At 43.2% G+C, this 17,787-nt stretch overlaps 6 protein-coding genes across 6 annotated transcripts; 2 read left to right on the forward strand and 4 right to left on the reverse strand.

The window, feature by feature from the left end:
• Positions 1–3,195: 3,195 nt before the first annotated feature.
• On the reverse strand, positions 3,196–3,501 carry N7539_003234 (uncharacterized protein; the record flags this gene model as incomplete). Its single annotated transcript, XM_056932836.1, has 2 exons — positions 3,196–3,315; positions 3,364–3,501. The coding sequence occupies 2 exons, from the start codon at positions 3,499–3,501 to the stop codon at positions 3,196–3,198; spliced, it is 258 nt and encodes an 85-aa protein (XP_056792795.1).
• A 2,857-nt stretch (positions 3,502–6,358) lies between these two features.
• N7539_003235 (uncharacterized protein) lies at positions 6,359–7,813 on the forward strand (the record flags this gene model as incomplete). Its single annotated transcript, XM_056932837.1, has 5 exons — positions 6,359–6,528; positions 6,649–6,759; positions 6,814–7,006; positions 7,046–7,543; positions 7,658–7,813. Coding segments are annotated over 5 exons (1,128 nt in total), but the record flags the coding sequence as incomplete, so codon positions are not given.
• Positions 7,814–10,168: 2,355 nt separating this feature from the next.
• N7539_003236 (uncharacterized protein) lies at positions 10,169–10,849 on the forward strand (the record flags this gene model as incomplete). Its single annotated transcript, XM_056932838.1, has 1 exon — positions 10,169–10,849. One exon carries the CDS (start codon positions 10,169–10,171, stop codon positions 10,847–10,849), a length of 681 nt encoding a protein of 226 aa, XP_056792797.1.
• Positions 10,850–11,765: 916 nt separating this feature from the next.
• N7539_003237 (uncharacterized protein) lies at positions 11,766–12,184 on the reverse strand (the record flags this gene model as incomplete). Its single annotated transcript, XM_056932839.1, has 2 exons — positions 11,766–11,880; positions 11,931–12,184. The coding sequence occupies 2 exons, from the start codon at positions 12,182–12,184 to the stop codon at positions 11,766–11,768; spliced, it is 369 nt and encodes a 122-aa protein (XP_056792798.1).
• A 2,816-nt stretch (positions 12,185–15,000) lies between these two features.
• Positions 15,001–15,773, reverse strand: N7539_003238 (uncharacterized protein; the record flags this gene model as incomplete). The annotated part of the gene is made up of 3 exons (XM_056932840.1): positions 15,001–15,255; positions 15,310–15,384; positions 15,750–15,773. 3 exons carry the CDS (start codon positions 15,771–15,773, stop codon positions 15,001–15,003), a joined length of 354 nt encoding a protein of 117 aa, XP_056792799.1.
• Positions 15,774–16,344: 571 nt separating this feature from the next.
• On the reverse strand, positions 16,345–17,409 carry N7539_003239 (uncharacterized protein; the record flags this gene model as incomplete). The annotated part of the gene is made up of 2 exons (XM_056932841.1): positions 16,345–16,487; positions 17,331–17,409. The coding sequence occupies 2 exons, from the start codon at positions 17,407–17,409 to the stop codon at positions 16,345–16,347; spliced, it is 222 nt and encodes a 73-aa protein (XP_056792800.1).
• Positions 17,410–17,787: the final 378 nt, after the last annotated feature.

Below are 17,787 nucleotides of genomic sequence, written 5' to 3' on the forward strand. Positions count from 1 at the left end.
TATTTTCTCTGTTATTATCCATTTCCAGGTAAGTTACTCTTTCTAGGTACCAATAATATCTAATAGTAAGTTTATCAGGAACATAACTCGGTAATAAATCTTTTTCCCTCTAGTATAGATAACCTTGGACTAGTAAGTCGATAACTATACGTTTAGTTCTAGGTCCTTACTCTCTATAGTTTATTCGAGCTTTCGGGGACGACCTAGAATAGCTCTAGAAGCTCACGCCGACTTAAGTAAATTAAGTTAGATATAGACTTTTTAGTACTGGATTTGTGAAAGACTTTAGGGTACCAGAACTAATCCAGGATAATCCCGCAGTATCGCCAGGTAAACAGTACTTAAATTCCGATCTTCTTAATCTTATCCTATCTAACTATTCGCTACTTTTAAAGAGAACTATTATACGGATACCTTATAGCCTACTCCGTCCACTCTACCGCCTCTAGAAAATAATAGCCTACCTACTAATAATATACGATCTACCTAGGACGGGTTTAAGTTATGGATAGATAGTTAGGCCGGTTCTGGTAATAACAAATGTAACCAGACGGACTAGCTTTTATATACCTCTAAGAACCCTAAGAAACTAGGTACTACCTAGTCATACTTTAGAATAACTTTACCTAGAAATATATCTATACCTAGACTCGAGGCAGGTACTTCTTATTACCCGATACCGCTTACTATATATCAGTCTCCTAACGATATCGTACTCCTATTATCAGACCCTAGTTAGGTTATACCCTCTTAACTATACTCGGGAAGAGCGTCGTCCCTTCCTACCTTTATACCTAGCTCTAGTCTAGGATATCCGACCCTGTCTACTATTCGTATTAAAACTCCGCGAATAAGAGAGTAGTACTTACCCTAGGCCTTAGGAGCTACTATAGCTAGCTATATAGGTAATATAAACGGACTGACTAGTAGCTAAAGGATGCTAGTAACTATAGGGGAAGCTATAAATAGCTCACACCTTACCGCCTTCAAAATATTATAATCTTATAAAGTCGTACTCGGGAATAATAAAATCCGGTAGATCCTTAAGGCGGAGGCTTATCTCCTACCGCAGGACCTTAATAGCATACTTAGACCCTTATTCGATTATTAGGATCAAAGTAGCTCACTCGATTTATATATACTCGGGCTTCCTATACAATAGAGAGGTATATAAGTAGCCGTCGATTACCTATAAGTACTAGATACAGACGCGAAAACTCCTTATCTAAACCCTATTACGAAGCGTATTAGGTTTATATTACTCTACTTAAATTATAAGGAGCTTTATAGATACTATACAAAATACTACTCTACTTCGCTATCGAAGCGTCCTACAAGCTACGTTCTAGAGTATATCCTTAGAGCTTACCCAGACAACCTATATATAGCTAAGCCCGAGAAGATTCGCTGTAATAAGATTACTATATACTATATCCGACGAGGCAAATAGTAGTAGATACTTACAGATAACTAGGGAGTTAGCATATTATTAGCAGGCGATAATTCTCCGCACGATATTATATATATATACCAGCTAAATCTTCGCGAGGCTTAGCTAACCTTTCTTAGGTATATTCATACTTTTACCGAGCCCCAGATCCAAGTTTTTATCGCTTTCGTCCAGAAGACTCGGCCAGGCACCATTCGCGTCTTCTAGGCAATAGAGCCTATAGTTAAACTCCTTATATTTAGGCGGGTCACGTGCGATCTGCGTAAGGTCCTTTTCGATAAGAAGAATGGCCTTCTCAGATCGGAGGAAATAGTGTCCATCCTCAAGGATGACGAGAGAGCCCTGGCCTCCCACTAGACCGAAAATTCCTAGAAGCCAGCTAATATCAAGGAGGATACGAGTCAAAAACTAACTAAGCTCCTCAGCTAACGTGCTGGTAACGTAGCACTAACTCAACAGCAACTCTATCATCCCCTCTACACTTCGGTCGTCCGTAAGCTTCTTCGTCTTGTTTCAGCCTTCTTATCTGATTTTTTTGCGTCTATTGATTATTCATCAATGGCCCCTAACTTTCGTAATTACGACACCTAGAATGCAATAATCGAACTTCCGTTGGTCTTGTTTTCCCGTCTCCTTTAGTAGTTGTAGATTGATCTCTTTATTTCGAGACTGCGTATATTACTGATATTGATGATTGAATGCTTACTACGTCCAGCAGCTTTGGCCATTTGCGAGGTGGTAGTAATTTGCTCGATATCATGTCTTGAATCATTTCAAACTTGGCGTGAGGGTCTTGGAGCCAAGTTGTAGAGACACAGGAGGGGACCTGGGCGGTGATGGTGAGGGGTTTTGGCGGGGAAGCGAAGGGAGACCGCAAAGAGTGGCCAAGAAACGAATACGTCGGCTCCCTTTTGGTTCCCCCCTCTGCTTAGTGAGTAGGTGAAATGATTTCGGGGCAAAGGTCTGGGGGTTTCTAGCTGATAGGAAATACACGTGACTTCGCGATCTCGGGGTTCGGAAGTTTCTGTCGAACGCAGATGGGGCACAATACCGCTAGGGTAAAAATTCACCATGGGCAACGTTCTTAGTCTATGCGGTCATTTATTATTCCGACAGTTTCGTGGCCCCGTCAAAGCTGCTGCCTTGGTTGAAAATATTGGCGCATCATGATCTTGATCATAGCGATCAGCAAAGGTAATCTGGTATTTTCATAATGCGCTTGAAACCGCTAGAGAAACAGCATCCTTTTCAAGAGATGAGATTTAACCGCGTGTTCTTCTCTGGAAATATTTGACTGGTTATCGTGGGCCTCGCTGGATCTGACACTTTCTGGATCGGAATTTTACCAAACGATGCAATAGTGGGAAGCCAGCCCTACAACCGTCCGGCTTACCTTCCTGAGAACCCCTCAAAAAGCCTGTCGTATATGGGGCATACTAACCTCGAGCTTGCAGAATTTTCTTAGGAAATTAATTAGTGTTGACCATATGTCACTCATGAATCACGGCACACAACGAGAAGCTTTCGTTGTCAACATAGTAGCCGTTGTTTGTCTTCAGATTGAAACGTCGTCAGGTTCTAATTTGCGTTTAGAAGGCTTCACAAATGCAATAGTCGACAGTAGAACGACCACCGAGGCGAATCATATAACGGAACTTAGATATTTGATTCCCCATCCTGCTTAAATTAATCGCATCCATGGTTATTTACTCCCCTTTTCAGTACGTAAGCAATCACAGCTTGACCTAGCCTTTCGCCTCCGATCTCGGCGTGTATAAGTAGAATGTACGAGCAGATATCAGCGCAAACCATATAAGGCCGATTAGATCGCCTAGACACCATCGGGTTTCTGTTAAGAAGCAATGCTAAAAACCAATGAGCGCAGTTCCAAATCAAACCCACAGGTCGCATACTTTTTTCAGTTCCTCAAACGAGCTAGCCGAGATAGTAGCAGAGACAAACTCAATAGCGGCTGGGCAAATTTCCCAGCGGTCAGGATTAGCAATTCCAACTATCCCTTCTTTAGCATAATTCTGCATCAATTCCATCATAATTATCGAGACAGGAGCAAAATCACTTAGTTAAAGCCTACCTACCTATCGGATAACACAGTAGTTAATACGTGCTATAGATTCTAGTTAGATACAGGTAACCCCCTAAGGTACGTTAACGGACTTACCAATCCTTATATCCCCCTCAAGGCTTATCAGAACGCTAGAATAATTCAGAGATAGGTAATAGAAATTTTGGGTAGCTAGGTACGATAGTCCGTCGAGAAACTAGCATAATTAGCAACCTTAAATCCATTTATAAGAATAACCAAAGAACAAACCTAGGACATAATCGCAGCTAGTTCTACTAGCTCTAGAAAGGCTTTATAGGCGATAATATGATCTAGCGTAAGAGGATTAAACTTACTTAGAGTATATAGGGAATCAGAGGTACGAAAACATTCCCAAATAGAAACCATATTCTTATAAGATAGAGAACGGAGAATCCCTATAATCCTATCAGTATCTTGAATAGGGTATTAATGGATCGCCCGTACGGCGCGACTACCAGAGGACCGAATACAAACAGTAACAGTACCCGCTAGATTATATTCGTAGTATAGCTTAAACGTATCCTAGGGTGATTCATCTCGTACAAATCCACCCGTACCGATACTATCTAAACAGCTAGTCCCCTAGAGAGCCAAATTCCCAGACTAGCCTTAGATAACCTTACTAGGGGGCTCGGCGTAAGATGGCGTTATAGACCTTTTCTTTAGGCGGGAGCTTGGTTAGAGGGGGCCTAGCGTGAGCTTAGGCTTAGTTATTAGCAACCTATCTATATCATTTTTATATATAGGCTACTATAGAAGGGGAACCTAATCAACCTGAATTTTTGTCGCTCGTTTCTCATCGAGTAGGCACATAATAGGGCTAATAGGTCTTGAACTAACTATAGCAAAGTAAGTAGCAGGACATATACATAAGAGGATACTATAGTTTTAAACCGTTCTCCTCTAGCTAATTACTATAGGGCGTACGGGACACTACGGTAGGTCTTAGGCAGAATACCGCAGTAGTACCGTAGCGGGATATAGACTCAGCTATATAAATAGATATAGCTCCTTCCGCCTATTGTTTTCCGACTTTCTGCACTCTTATCATCCCTCCATAAGTCGATCCTTTTTTACCGATTAAGAGGTATAGCTAGCCACGGAGCGGCGTTTAAAATATATTAGAATAGCTAAGGTTAGTATTAGTCAGATTCAATTCGACCCTCCTTTACCCCGTGACTTAGATATAAAGAACTTAGAATAACTCCGTGGTATCTTCCGTAAGAACCGTTATCGCCGCCTAGATATCGATAATTATATCCCTACGATTATATCTTAATATAACCTCACGGATATATTACAGAAGGTAAATATTCTACCGTAATTACTACTAACGAATAATACTTATCAAATTCCCCGTCTCGTATTTCGGGCTAGGTAGCTTTAGGGTTTATATAGCCGTTACCGTATATAGGTAGGAGCCGAGGTACTTCCTCCGGCTGATCGCTAGTAGGCAGTTAACCTCTACTTAGACGGTATATCTACTATCGTTCTTATATTTCCGTACTAACTATTAACGAAGATATCGAGAGGAACTAAGGGCCTCCTTAGTAGAGGAATATACGAATCAGAAGAAGCCGACGGATAGAGAAATCTATCGTAAGATTAGATAGTATAAGGGCGAAGATAACAAGGTATTTCGGGAGCGGTAGTTCGTAAGATTATCGTCTAGTAATTAAGAGAAATTAGATTAGTTAGATAATAAACGAAACCGCCGTCTCCGGTATATATTTAACTAGTTATTAGCTATTCCTAGTCTTTAGGCTAGCGGAATAAGGATAAGTATTCTTTATTAGTTAATAGCCTCGGGCTATCTCGAGATAAGTTTAGTAATTATATTTCTTTTCGCTCTGCTAACTATATACCTATCTATTCTATAGGAGATTATAACCTATTTAGAGTATATCTAGAACTTCTAGTCTTCCTTAGTCGCCTTAAATCGTCCTATAATAAAGAAGATTAATTAGGATACTATTAAAGCTCTCTAGTTACTTATACCTAGTAAGTTATATACTAAGGCTAAAATAGCTTATAGACTTATCCTAGGTAGTCACGTATTCGGGAAATTTAGCGATAACGAGAGATATAGTATATAGACCCGTATAAAAGACTTCGATAGACTTATTCTATCTCTATATACCTTTTTTAAAGATTTTAAATACTTAGAGAGCTACGCTTATTACGTTAAGCGACTTTATAGCCCGTCAACCTCGATTTAGTAAACTATAAGCTTAATATTTATTCCCCTGTCCGATTCGGAAGACGATTATACCGAGGCAGAAGAAGGTATTATTTAAACTTTAGAGTCTACTTTTCGGTATTAACGAGTAACTAATATAGAGCACCTCGAGACTAGCTACTTATAGGTTTAGCTCTATACTATATAGTACTATATACTAATACCCCTAGACCCGAAAAAAGAGGACAATCTCTTAGTAAAACCAGCTCGTACGAAGCCCGATTAGAGAACTATCTATAAGATAGCCGAACTTACTCGCCGCCTCGGTTTTAAGTCTCCGGAGATCGAGGGATTAATTAATAGTTCTCCCGATTATCAGATCGTACGATTAGCTCTCTTATAGGCCCGAAAGCCGGATCGGTACCGATATAACCGCGATCAGTTCGATCTCCTAATTAATTAGATTATTAGTTATTTTATATATATAGTTCCTAACTAGCCCGACCGGTCACAAGAACTTCTCGCGGATAGTACTATAAAGCCCCGGGTCCGTTCCGGGGTACTATAAACGCGTATACAGAAGTAAGATAATACTTTACTATTCCTAGACTATTTATATATAGAAGTTAAGATTACCGACACTATTACTAGTTTCTTTATTCGCCGTAGTATTTATTTTATATTTTTCGGGAAGCCTATACTACACAGACAGATTCCCGATAGAGATCAACCTATAGGGGATATACCTCCGTTACCGCTATTTATCGAAGAGGAAGAGCTATCGGATAGCTATAAGTAAACGGTATATATAGCTCTATTAAGCGGGCCAACTCACGATCGGTAAGAGAAGTCATAAGGGGATAGGGCCGGCCTAAGTAAGGCGCGACTAAGTATAGCACGCTAGTAACTATTAAGAAGGAGAAATACACGGGATTATTTAAAGCGTCAAAGGCGGAAGGTTCGTATATACGGACTTAGTTCACGCCTAGCGACAGAGAGGGAAGAGGAACAAGAAGAACCTATAGAGTAGGAGTTATTAAACATAGAAACTCAGGATCATAAAATATCCGACCAAAGCAGTCCTCACAATAAAGACCTTTCCCTTCTAGAATCGACTATCGAACCTATACCCGTCGATTCCGTACCGTCTACTATATATAATACCCACGGTTCTACTAGTATAGGAGATACAGATACTACCAGTGATTATATAAGGATCTCTATTAAAACAAATAAGCCTACACAAGATCCGGGCGAAGGAGGATCGATCATAGTACCCGACTAAGAAGATGCTCTCTATAATCCGACGAAGGTTAATAACGCACTCCTACCGGCGTCCCCAGAATCCGATCCTACTCATTCATCATATACTAGTAGTACCCCCGGGCAGCAAGCGTTTGATACCTACCTTACCCACTTACAGAGAGCCCAGGAAGAGCAGGAGCGACTAGACAAGGAATTAGAGCGTGACAGGCTTAATAAAGAACTTGGTCTGTCTAACCAGGCACAGCTACATTCAAGGGATCCACCCCGAGTAGAGGACCGACAAAACTCACCACTGGCCTCTAATAATAAGCCAGCGGTACCAGTACAGGCAGAGAGAGAGCTTACAACTCCTACTATAAATATCACCAGTCCCGATCTACCGCCCGTTCCCCTCCATAACGGTCAGCCTGAATCCACAGTAGAGAACAATAATAAGAGAACACCGGTTTCCCGGGATATTATTAGAAAGCCCTCCAGTCACACCTCTTCCGCCGATGATTCTAGGCCTACAGTAGCAGCGCCGCCTCAACCATATCAAGGGCCCGTTAAGATCCATTTCTAGGCATTTAAACGAGAACAGTGGAGGCAGTCAGATCGTCTCCTCGTAAACCCGTCAGATCCATCGCCGCTAGAGCGACTTACGCGAAAGTATTTATAGAAAGGCTATTCACTATACGATTTACGTCTTCAAAGTCTCAGACCGGCTCAATATTTCCGTGCGGCCACCACAGATGGCAGGAATACCATCTTCATGATTTCTAAGCATAAAGAGCAGGAACTTATCGCGGCAGGGCGACTCACCAAGGAGAGGTAACTGCTCGCAATGGCTTCCCGAGCGCTAGATAGGATAGAAGAGGAAACCGGTTCAATCACGCCGGGTCGTTTTAGGAGGCCGAGACAATCATAATAACCATTTCAAGTAGATATAGGTCCTATATAGCCTAGAACAAGAGGCCATTACAGACATGAGCGATGCCTCCCTAGGAGAAAGCTCTTGGAAGATTTAATGAAATAAGCAGTATGTCTTGTATCTATCTTTGAACTATGCAGCGCTTCTTATAGGCCTGGTCGTAGGAAGACATAGATGGAAATATCTTCTTGGGTAGGTTTTCTTGGAAAGACATGGTACTTGGAAACCCCGGAATAAAACCTTTATTCTGAGAGGCTTATCCTCCTAAGGGAATCCTCTTGAGAGGAATTTAGTCCTGTGAGGTCCAGCCAAAGAGCAAATACCAGACAAGAGAGACAACGTCATATGAAGCCCCTCTTCGTACTGTACCCTTCCTATAACGGTCGTCCTAGTCCTAGCCTGGTCATGAAAAGGTACAAGGCTACCAAGCCCAGCATTGACGTAACGCATAGTTGATGACAGGTAGTCCACTGCTGGTGGAGATACTTCTATTTTACGAGGCTTTGTACGAGGTGAATTACCAGTGACGTGCTCCTCTGGTGGAATGGGTCAGTCCATTTGTTTCGTTATCTTCTCATTCTTGATTTGCTGTCTTCCCCGGAGTAAGATAGCATTCACAAAATACTTGGGGCGGCAATATGGAAGAGGGCTCCGTGTCCGCTGGTCTGCTGTGTTCGTTGCCTGCTGCGGAAGTGGGTCACTGCCGCAGTGAGGTGACCCACCGACCGCCGCCGACCGCAGTGGCCTTTGTATTCGACGATGCCTGCCAAGACAGATTACCTGCGGACGAAGACTAGCAGCCTGGCAGTGCATAACCCTTGTTGAGGAGAGTTCACGGGCTTGGTACCCCTCCAAGTGAGGAGACACTCCATTGGCCAATCGAAGCCTTTGCCTGCTAAAGTGGGTCACGAACGAGAGTGATCTGAGTCAGTACCGCAGTGGCCTCCTATTCGTTTGTCCTTGTGTGGCAAGACTCCCCTGCGGACACTGACTGTGGCTGCGCTAGGGGCGGGCCGCAGCGAAGACGTGATTTAAGAGTTGGTCTTTCTCCACCTAATCAAGCTATGAAACATGCAGCCTTCCCACGCGACGTTTGACAACCTTGTTCTACGTTCGCACTAACCACAATGCCTTATTATCTTGTAAGTAGCTGCGTACCTTCATAACCATGTCCTTTCAACTCATTGAATCTGTTCAATTTACCAACAGGTTGAATGCTACGAAGGCGTTCCGCCTGAAAACGTCATTCAGTACGCCTTCCGACCCAGCAGACTAAAATTACGAACTAACTATCTTTTGGCAGGATCAAAGAATTCATCCGAGGCAACGGAGGCAAGATTCTGGAGGACTTGGAGAGTTTCAATGGCTTCTCGGGTGCAAAGATTTCAGAGTCATGCATACAGACAAATCGGAGTGGAATTTATTCAATCAAATACCTTGACTCCAGTAGACAAGCGTTGGATAACCCACATGACTTGAGTTCCATGCTTCGACACTGGCAGAATAACGTGGTAAGTTCGGTCTCGATTACACATTCCGAGAAAAATAACTAAGAGGTTTTTTTTATAAAAGTGGCTTGCCAGTGAGGATGAAGACAACCTGAATGAAGATCAAATGAAAGCAAGGCACACATTAGGAGAGAAGGCAATTCGAGCCCTTAAGCGGTTATCGGGCATTCCAATGCTAAACTTGCAGAGGTCGTTTCTCTGCTAGCCACTTATCCCTCATATTGCGGTCTCTCTGTACAGTGACGACCGTTATTGCCTTCTATGTTGGGACATAGAGACATATTCTTTCAAACCCTAATCACATGATACACTTATCCTAATATGGCTACCTCCGTATTTCAAGTTTTTGTTCCGAATTGAAATAATATTCGAGCAAAACATGTCGAGCTGAGAGGTGGTATTTTACCACTAAAGGTTGGCTGATTCAGCGACTACCCACTCCTCCGTATGTTCTTGTATGGTAAACCGGGTCAGTTCGGAATACTCGCGTTGTAACACGCTATACTAGCCCCTGAGGCTAAGAACGCCTTCAACAGCGTTCTGCTAGATAGCTCTTCAATCAACTGGTTCAATTGGTTCCCTCAGTACTAGCCTGTACGGATATCCCACGATCCGATAAAACATACAGAACGTGAGTAAGCAGTATTGTCTCGTATTGGTACAGTCCCAAAAATAACAATGTCCACTGATGCTTTCCTAACCCATTTTCGTCCCAACTCAAGCACCAGCAAACACCCCAACCCCTTACAAAATGGCACAATATATTGATCCTTGGCAGCGTAAGACGATCGCCTATATGATACTCAGCAAGAACAGATTCACCACGTCACAAATGGCCAAGGTCGCGAAGTGTAGTGAGCGTTCCGTCACTAATATACGCAAGAACATGCGGTTGTTCGGTGATGCCAGGTCTCCCCTAGTCCCGGTCGGTCGACAACCAAGCATCGCCCCTGTCATGCTGGACGCCCTCTGTGATCATCTCACCGAAAAGCCCGGCCTATATGTCGAAGTGATGGCTATCTTCTTGTGGGATGAGTTCAACATATTACCATCATCATCCAGCATCAAGCGTGCTCTTTCCCAGGCTGGCTGGACTAAGAAAGCCCAACAGAAAGCAAAAGAAAAGAACCCTCAACTACGAGATTTCTACCAGCATAAACTATCTGAGTTTCGGTCGTGTCATCTGGTGTTTGTTGATGAATCCGGATGCGATAAAAGGGTAGGATATAGGCGGACTGGCTGGTCACCACTCGGCGTGACACCGGTCCAGGTGTCGAAATTTCATCGAGGCCAACGCTACCAGATACTGCTGGCGTATACGCAAGATGGTATCATTCTGTCCCGTATTTTCAAAGGTTCAACTGATGCTACGTTCTTCGAATCGTTTATTGAGCAGCTTCTTCAGCACTGCGGAAGGTGGCTGGAGCCATAATCCGTTCTTGTTATGGATAACGCATCTTCCATCATTCGGTCCGAATCAAGCAGTTATGCGCTGACGCGGGAGTTAAACTACTGTACCTACCCCCTTACTCTCCGGATTTCAACCCCATCGAAGAGTTCTTCGCCGAGCTGAAGGCTCATATCAAGAAAGCTTGTCAACATACGAAGAGAATCCAGGCCAAGGGTTTCATGCCTTCCTCCGGCGGTGTGTTCATGATGTTGGAGCAAAACAGGAGAGCGCGAAAGGCCATTTCCGACATGCAGATATAACTATAGAGATGGCATAAGTGGCTAGCATAGTCAATTTCTATGTATTGGAAACGTACAGAATAAGCCAGGCTTCGTGCAAGTATCCTAAATCGTGCCAATTCGTTCGCTGAGGCCCTCAAATCTATTTAGGTCTGTCACGCAGGTGCCAGCGATGCTAGTGTTGTCATATGCATGACCTATTTCGGCCGGCAGTTGTGACAGATACCACCATAGCCAGACGGGTACCTACGACATGGGCAGTGCCAACTTGCAACTCGTCAACGGTTCAGTGCAATGTTATATTGCTGATTTCATCTAAGATTTCGAATAATACGTCATTCTGTACTCGGCAGCAACCAAGATCACTCTCATCAACTCCTGGGCATATTCTGCGGCGAAGATAATCCATATGTATCCCTTGAGCATTATTTTGATCAAGAAGCTCCTCAGCGGCGACACATAGGGTTGTATTGAGCGTATTTGGCTGATAAGGTTGAGGGTCTAAAGCGTGCTGCTCTGTCGTGCTCTTCCTGCATGAGGGTGAGATAGGACACTTTTGATCCTCCTCCATATATTGCTGTGTTGGAATTGTGTTCGTTGATTGCGCATAGTCATTTATCAAGGGCTGTCCAACCAAGTATTTTCCCTCAACAGGGACGCTAGATGTCACCTGCGACGATGTTGAGCACGGAGATTGGCAGGAGGTCACCGAGGGCGCCTCGACTAGCCACCCCTTTGCTGCCGGAATGGCCGAAGTACACATTGGTTGCTCCTCTATAGGTTGCTGTGTTGGGATCGTGCTCATTGAATGCGGATTGTCATACAACAAGGGCTGTTTAACCGAGTCTTTTCCCTCAACAGGGACGCTAGGTGTCACTTGCGACGATGATGTTGAGCAAGGAGATCGGTTGGAGGCTACCGCGGGCGCCCTAAGTGGGCGCCCCATCGCGGCCGGAATGGCCACCTTACGATCCGCAACTGTATTTTGGTCGGCCAACTGCAGGTAACGCTTAACTGAGTCGGCGGAAAAGCCGAGCGAAATGATGAGGCTCTTGATGAGGTGGTTTTCTGTTTCCATTTTTTGCAAGGCGATTCGATTGATGATGTCCATCTGCCGGTTTTCCCGCTGAAACGCAGCCACTCGTTGCTCTAGCTCCCGGACGTAATCTTGTTTGCGAGCACGGCTTTTGCGCTGGTTCTCACGCACGCGAGCAAGTCGATCGGCATTCTTGGAGAATGGTCAGACTACGAAGAATCGCAGTAAAACTCCACTGAAAGCTGCATACCTTCTGCGCCTTCGCTTCTTGATCCAGTGTGTCCCGGCCGAGGTATGAGGAGGCCCCATAGGGTGAATTCTAATCCCGCGGCTATCCTGTGGGAATCCTTATAGTCGTGGTTGATTAGGGCCGAAACGCATGCTTACTGGCAGAGTCCGGTGAGCAACAGCAGCTGTTCAAGTACAGTGAGGTTCGAAGAGTCCACGGAACCGAACTAAGTTCCCCTCGCCACGTGATGAGATTACTAATAATATTGGTCATCTTTGTCCAAATATTTTGATGCCCGAAAATCTAGGCGAAAAAAACATGTGAGGCTACTGGTGCGCAGAGTAGACAAGTATTATTACGATGAACATACAAAACTTGTAATTTACGCTTAATCTATATTAGGCGTAGTGTATCATGTGATTAGGGTTTGATAGAAGAGCTCTATGTTTCCGGACATGGAAGGCAATAACGGTCGCCACTGTACCCAATTTACCCGTTCGGAGAATTCAATAGGACTGAGATATAATTAGATTTCCCTATACTTTATGTGAATGCAAAGGCGTTGTTGCAGAGGATGAGGATTATTTGAACTGAAACAGCATAGTGGTTTCCTGCTTGCAGAATATCAAACCATTCACTAGTTTATTGAAGATGGGCTCGGCCTGATCTCAGGGCTCAGCTTGCAGCGGTGTAGAAAGAGAACGTCGAATAATTTCGGCTCTTAGATGAAGGGCTCGAAGAAAACTTCACATGCAGTAAAACGTAGGGCTTAACCAAGATGGAGCGCCCTTGTATACGCTACGATACTATTACATATCAAAGTCGCTTCTAGTTATTTTAACTTTTTCAGCCCAACCCCAAGCGTATATTGGCGACATTACGGCAAATTTCGAGTCCATGCTCTAGAGGGATATCAAGAAATGTATACCAGGTCGATTGTTTATGCCCACATAGAGCGGAATAGAACCATTTCCAAGTATGGGACTTCATCAAGAAGGTCAAAAAAGCCGGCATCTTGCGTCATGACTTCTGCATTCCACAAAACGTAATCTCGCAACATGGTTTTCATGTCCTCCATAACTTCGTCACTTCCTCTGAAAACAAATTGGAGCAACTTGACAATGTCACCAGTACGTCTAGGCACAAGGGTGAAGTTTGCGAGCAATCGTATCAGCCGGTAGAGCGACAAATGACATAGAGAAGTCCAGTTCATACTGTATGCGAAAGAATAGATTTCTGCATGACAAAGAAAAACCCCTGAGTAGTCATCCTTCGGGTTGGTGGCCACTTCCTCATAGCTAGCATGGTTCCTAGCTGAGCGGATGTGTGCGTGCAGATCCTCACAAACACGAGGAAGTGTTGTTGGATGGAAAGTATTCCGTGTAAGGAATGAAGGATCCCATCTTCCCACATATCCGTTCAAGCAGTTTTCAAGTCTGCTCGCTAATGGATCAAAAAGGGGTGGCGGGACAGAATAACTTCCAGAGTATAAGAAATCGCAGCAGCGACCAAATACAACCTCGTCGACTTTCTCGATTACTGGAGCGTTACGAATCTCATGTGGCAAGGAGTTCGTCAATAATGCATGAACTGAAAAGCGCTTCTGTTGTTTTCCAATAACGAACTCAACGATATCGGATTGCATCAATCTAAGTAAACGTAAGCAGACTGTATCTTTTTGAAAAAGAAATAGTTGTACCTGTGGTATTCCGGGGTCATCCTCGAGATGATTATCGTGTTGGGAGGGCCGTTATATTGGGGACAGACGGAGAGAGAACAATGCTCTTAGATAAAGGCAGGAACAAAAATTTTCCATATAGTAAAAAGTAGGGATCAGCCATGGCGGAGTGCCTATTTATAAGATGGCGAAGCTGCCTACAGTCTAGGATAGGACAGCTTTCGTGCTCAGTCACTAACTCACTGCAGTGCTGTGACTGAGCTACACTGCGGCGCTAGACTTGGCATGGTTTAGCTTAAGTGGGATCTATAGGTGCACGCAGTATCCATCTGCCAATAGGGGTGAATTCATTTCCTCGTCCTTTGTACCCTTGGTTCTGTGGTGGGTGGCAGGTGAATTCTAGGCCTGCCTTCGTCACGAGACACATAAATAGCCAGAACATGACCGCAGCGGAGGCGTACTCAATGGTGCACAATCTCGCTGCTGTCACATTGGCCTACTGTCTTAAGAGTGGATCATATTTGATGATCCACTGACGCAGTGGCCTCTTACTGGGTGATTCTGTGTAAACCTGTAGGCTGTGGACCCCGAGGCCGTGGCTGGATTTGTACAGAGGTTGTCCGGTCAATTGCTACCTTAATTGCCCAATCAGCTGAGCAAGAACATACTTCTCCGTTGCCAGACAGGTAGAACTCTTGGTCTGAGGCTGGAATTCTTGATCAGGAGAATATTCTTTATTCTCCTCTCTCCACGACGCCGCGGGACGTGGTAGAACTGCGCTAAGATTCAAAAATAAATATATGTGGCTAGCCATCCCTCAGACCTTCTTTTGCTGCTGCTGCTGCTTCATTACATTTGAACCCGGTCGTACGGAGGCTTATCATATCCAGATATTTGAATTCAAAGCTCTAACAAATTTTATGCACAAAAACCAACAAAGACAAGTCCACGCTAGGACACTGTGCTCCATAGTAGTCCCGTCACAGTCGAGTGAGAATCACTAGCATGTCGCTGAAAGTTCATGACTTCAGCAAATGTTTTATCGCAAACATTGCATGCAATTGCAGAGCTTGATACGAGGTTCCGTAGATGCTTTCGCTTGATATGCTTCGAAACATCACCATGCGATGAGAATCGTTGTACACGCTTCTTGAGGGCTAGGTTTTCCTGTCCCACGCAAATAAAGCAGAACAAGGGTCGATGGTCCTTTCTGACTAATTAAATAGCATTTTCGAGTGGGCTCGCTAGTCTACTCTAGACCTTAGCTACTTTACTTTCCGGCTTCTGATCTTCGAAATAACCGCGCTCGACTATATAGCTTTCAACCTGTTTATTCTATAGTAAACGATACGTAATACCTTCCTCGAATTAATAGTAAGCGGCGATAGTATCAATAGCTTCGGTACGCTAGTATATTTCTTAGTCTAATATCGGGGATAGTAGAGTTAGAAGACGCTTAATTAACCGTTTCTAAGGCTTAGGTAGCTCCTCCGTCTACCGAAGCTTTATCGTTACTGATTCGACTAGTTTAGTCTCCGATAGCTACCGCTATACTTCCAATATAGGCTACTCTTTATTATATTTCTGCTAAAGCTACGATAGTAACGTATTTCTAGCCCGTTCTCTTACGCTACTAAGCTCTTGATTTAGCTTTTAATAGCTTTAGTATTCCGCGCTTCCCCGGTACTATAAAAGCGGACAGCTAAGCTATTAGCCAAGTTCATCGCGACGCTAGATAAGGACGGAAATTTTAGGCTATTTATTAACTAAGATAGATTAGGTAGTTGTTAATTCTTAGGGGCGGTCGGGGTTAATAGTCCGGCTTATTCGATAAGCTATATATATAATATTATTATCTAGATTCAGACCTCGGATAATAGCGGGAAGGTTCTTATTAATCTGTTAGTCGAGGTAGTACTTTAGAAAGGTACGAGTATCGGCGTAGTATATAATTAGGTTACGAAGTAAGTCGCTTACGGCTCCTAAGGTATAGGTAGTTAGTTACTAGAAATTACTCGATAATAATTATATAGGAAGATGATTACTGCTATTATCTAACGCCTTCCTAGCCCCGTATCGAAGGCTATAAGGACGAGTAACTTATCGGAAGCTAGTAATAGTACTAATACTTTTAACCTAGAGAAGAAGAGTCGAGTAAGGTAAATATTTATCGACCGAAATCCCGATTCCTTATAATATTCGCTCGGTCTACCGGAAAACTAGTATATTATCTAGGGCTAGATTAAGTAGTAATAGAAGCTTATTATAACTATCCCGGATATATAAGCGAGGAAGCTATTCTACGGATATTAGGACCTCCTCTCCTTTAACTCTCTTAAAGGCACGGTCTGCAAAAAGCAGCCCTAGTAAGAAGATATAGGGACTAAGAATAAGCGATAGATTAAATATAATCTCCGGTAGGATATATATATTTCTATCTAATAGTTAGCGAGCGATAGTAAGAATAATTAAAACCTATCTAGATCTTACTCGTCCTTCGCGCTAAGAAATCCCTTTATATATTTAAATTTAAATTCGATTAAGATTCTGTAAGGGCTACCCTATAGATCTCGGAGTAGACTAACTCGGATATAGTAATAAAGTAAGCTTAGTACTACTTAAGGGCGATTAGTAGTAAGACTAGCTAATTATAAGAAAAGGTATAACTCGATACGATACCGACCATATCCGAATTTTTTCTTCGTTATACTTATAACCGTTTCTACGACTATAGTTAAGTCTTCTATAAATATAGTAGACTTTTCGCGGCCTTTCTAAGACAAATTATACTTTTAAGCTAACTTACGGATTACCTATAATATTAATTAGAACTATCTATAATATAGAGTAAGAGAAGCCCTAGGGCTAAGAGGTAACTTCGTTTCTTACCTAGCGTATCTATCGATTTATCTATTTTCCGATCTTTTCTGAGGTTACTCTTTCGAAGACTAGCCGAAAAACCTTCTAAAACGTCTCTAGTAAGCTTTTACGTTTAATTCTAGGTAACCGCCTTCTATTTTTACCCCGTCGTAAATTCAAGGCCTAGTCGAGAAATATATATAAGATAGTAATAGATAGCTTCCGGAATTCTAGTTTAGGATCTTTACGGAGATATATATAAAATCTAATAAGGCTTAGATAAATAATAAAAAGAGGGAAGAGCTCTAAGGAGGAATAAGATATACTATTTCTAATAAGCCTCGACCTAGTTAAGAAGGGTAGTAGTACCTTTACTATAATCCTCCTATATATACACAGACTCGTCAAACTCTACGAGTTACTATAGGTAATACTCGGGAGAGTGCTTATTGTCTGCAAAAAGTTGCGTAATATCACTAGGATCTTTGAGCTAATCCTCATCGAAATCAGGCTCTAGCGGGTCGGTATCGTACTACTCGTTGCTGCTGTTATTGGAGCTATCTTCTCCAGTCTCTGAATCATTGTCAGACGACTCGGACCTAGCCTATCGTCGAGAGCGGGCCATATTGCAGTAGAATGGAGAGAATTATTTGAGGAGGTGCGAGTAGAAGAGAAAAACCTAGGTTGGGAGCCAGCGTGGTTTAATAACGGAGGCCGGGGAATCAACATCCATTTAAATCATTCTTCCGGAAAGCATATCTCCGAGCCAGAATGGAAATGCTCGCCAGAGAGTAGGCGTGGGAATCAGGATTAACCATGTCGCACGCTCCCTGAGGCCGCAGCCTGCGGGCTGGCTGCGGTGGGTGGAGACGAGGATGC

The sequence above is a fragment of the Penicillium diatomitis genome (genome assembly GCF_028827545.1).
Source record: "Penicillium diatomitis strain IBT 30728 chromosome Unknown utg000003l_segment0_segment0, whole genome shotgun sequence".
Taxonomy (NCBI): Eukaryota; Fungi; Ascomycota; class Eurotiomycetes; order Eurotiales; family Aspergillaceae; genus Penicillium; species Penicillium diatomitis.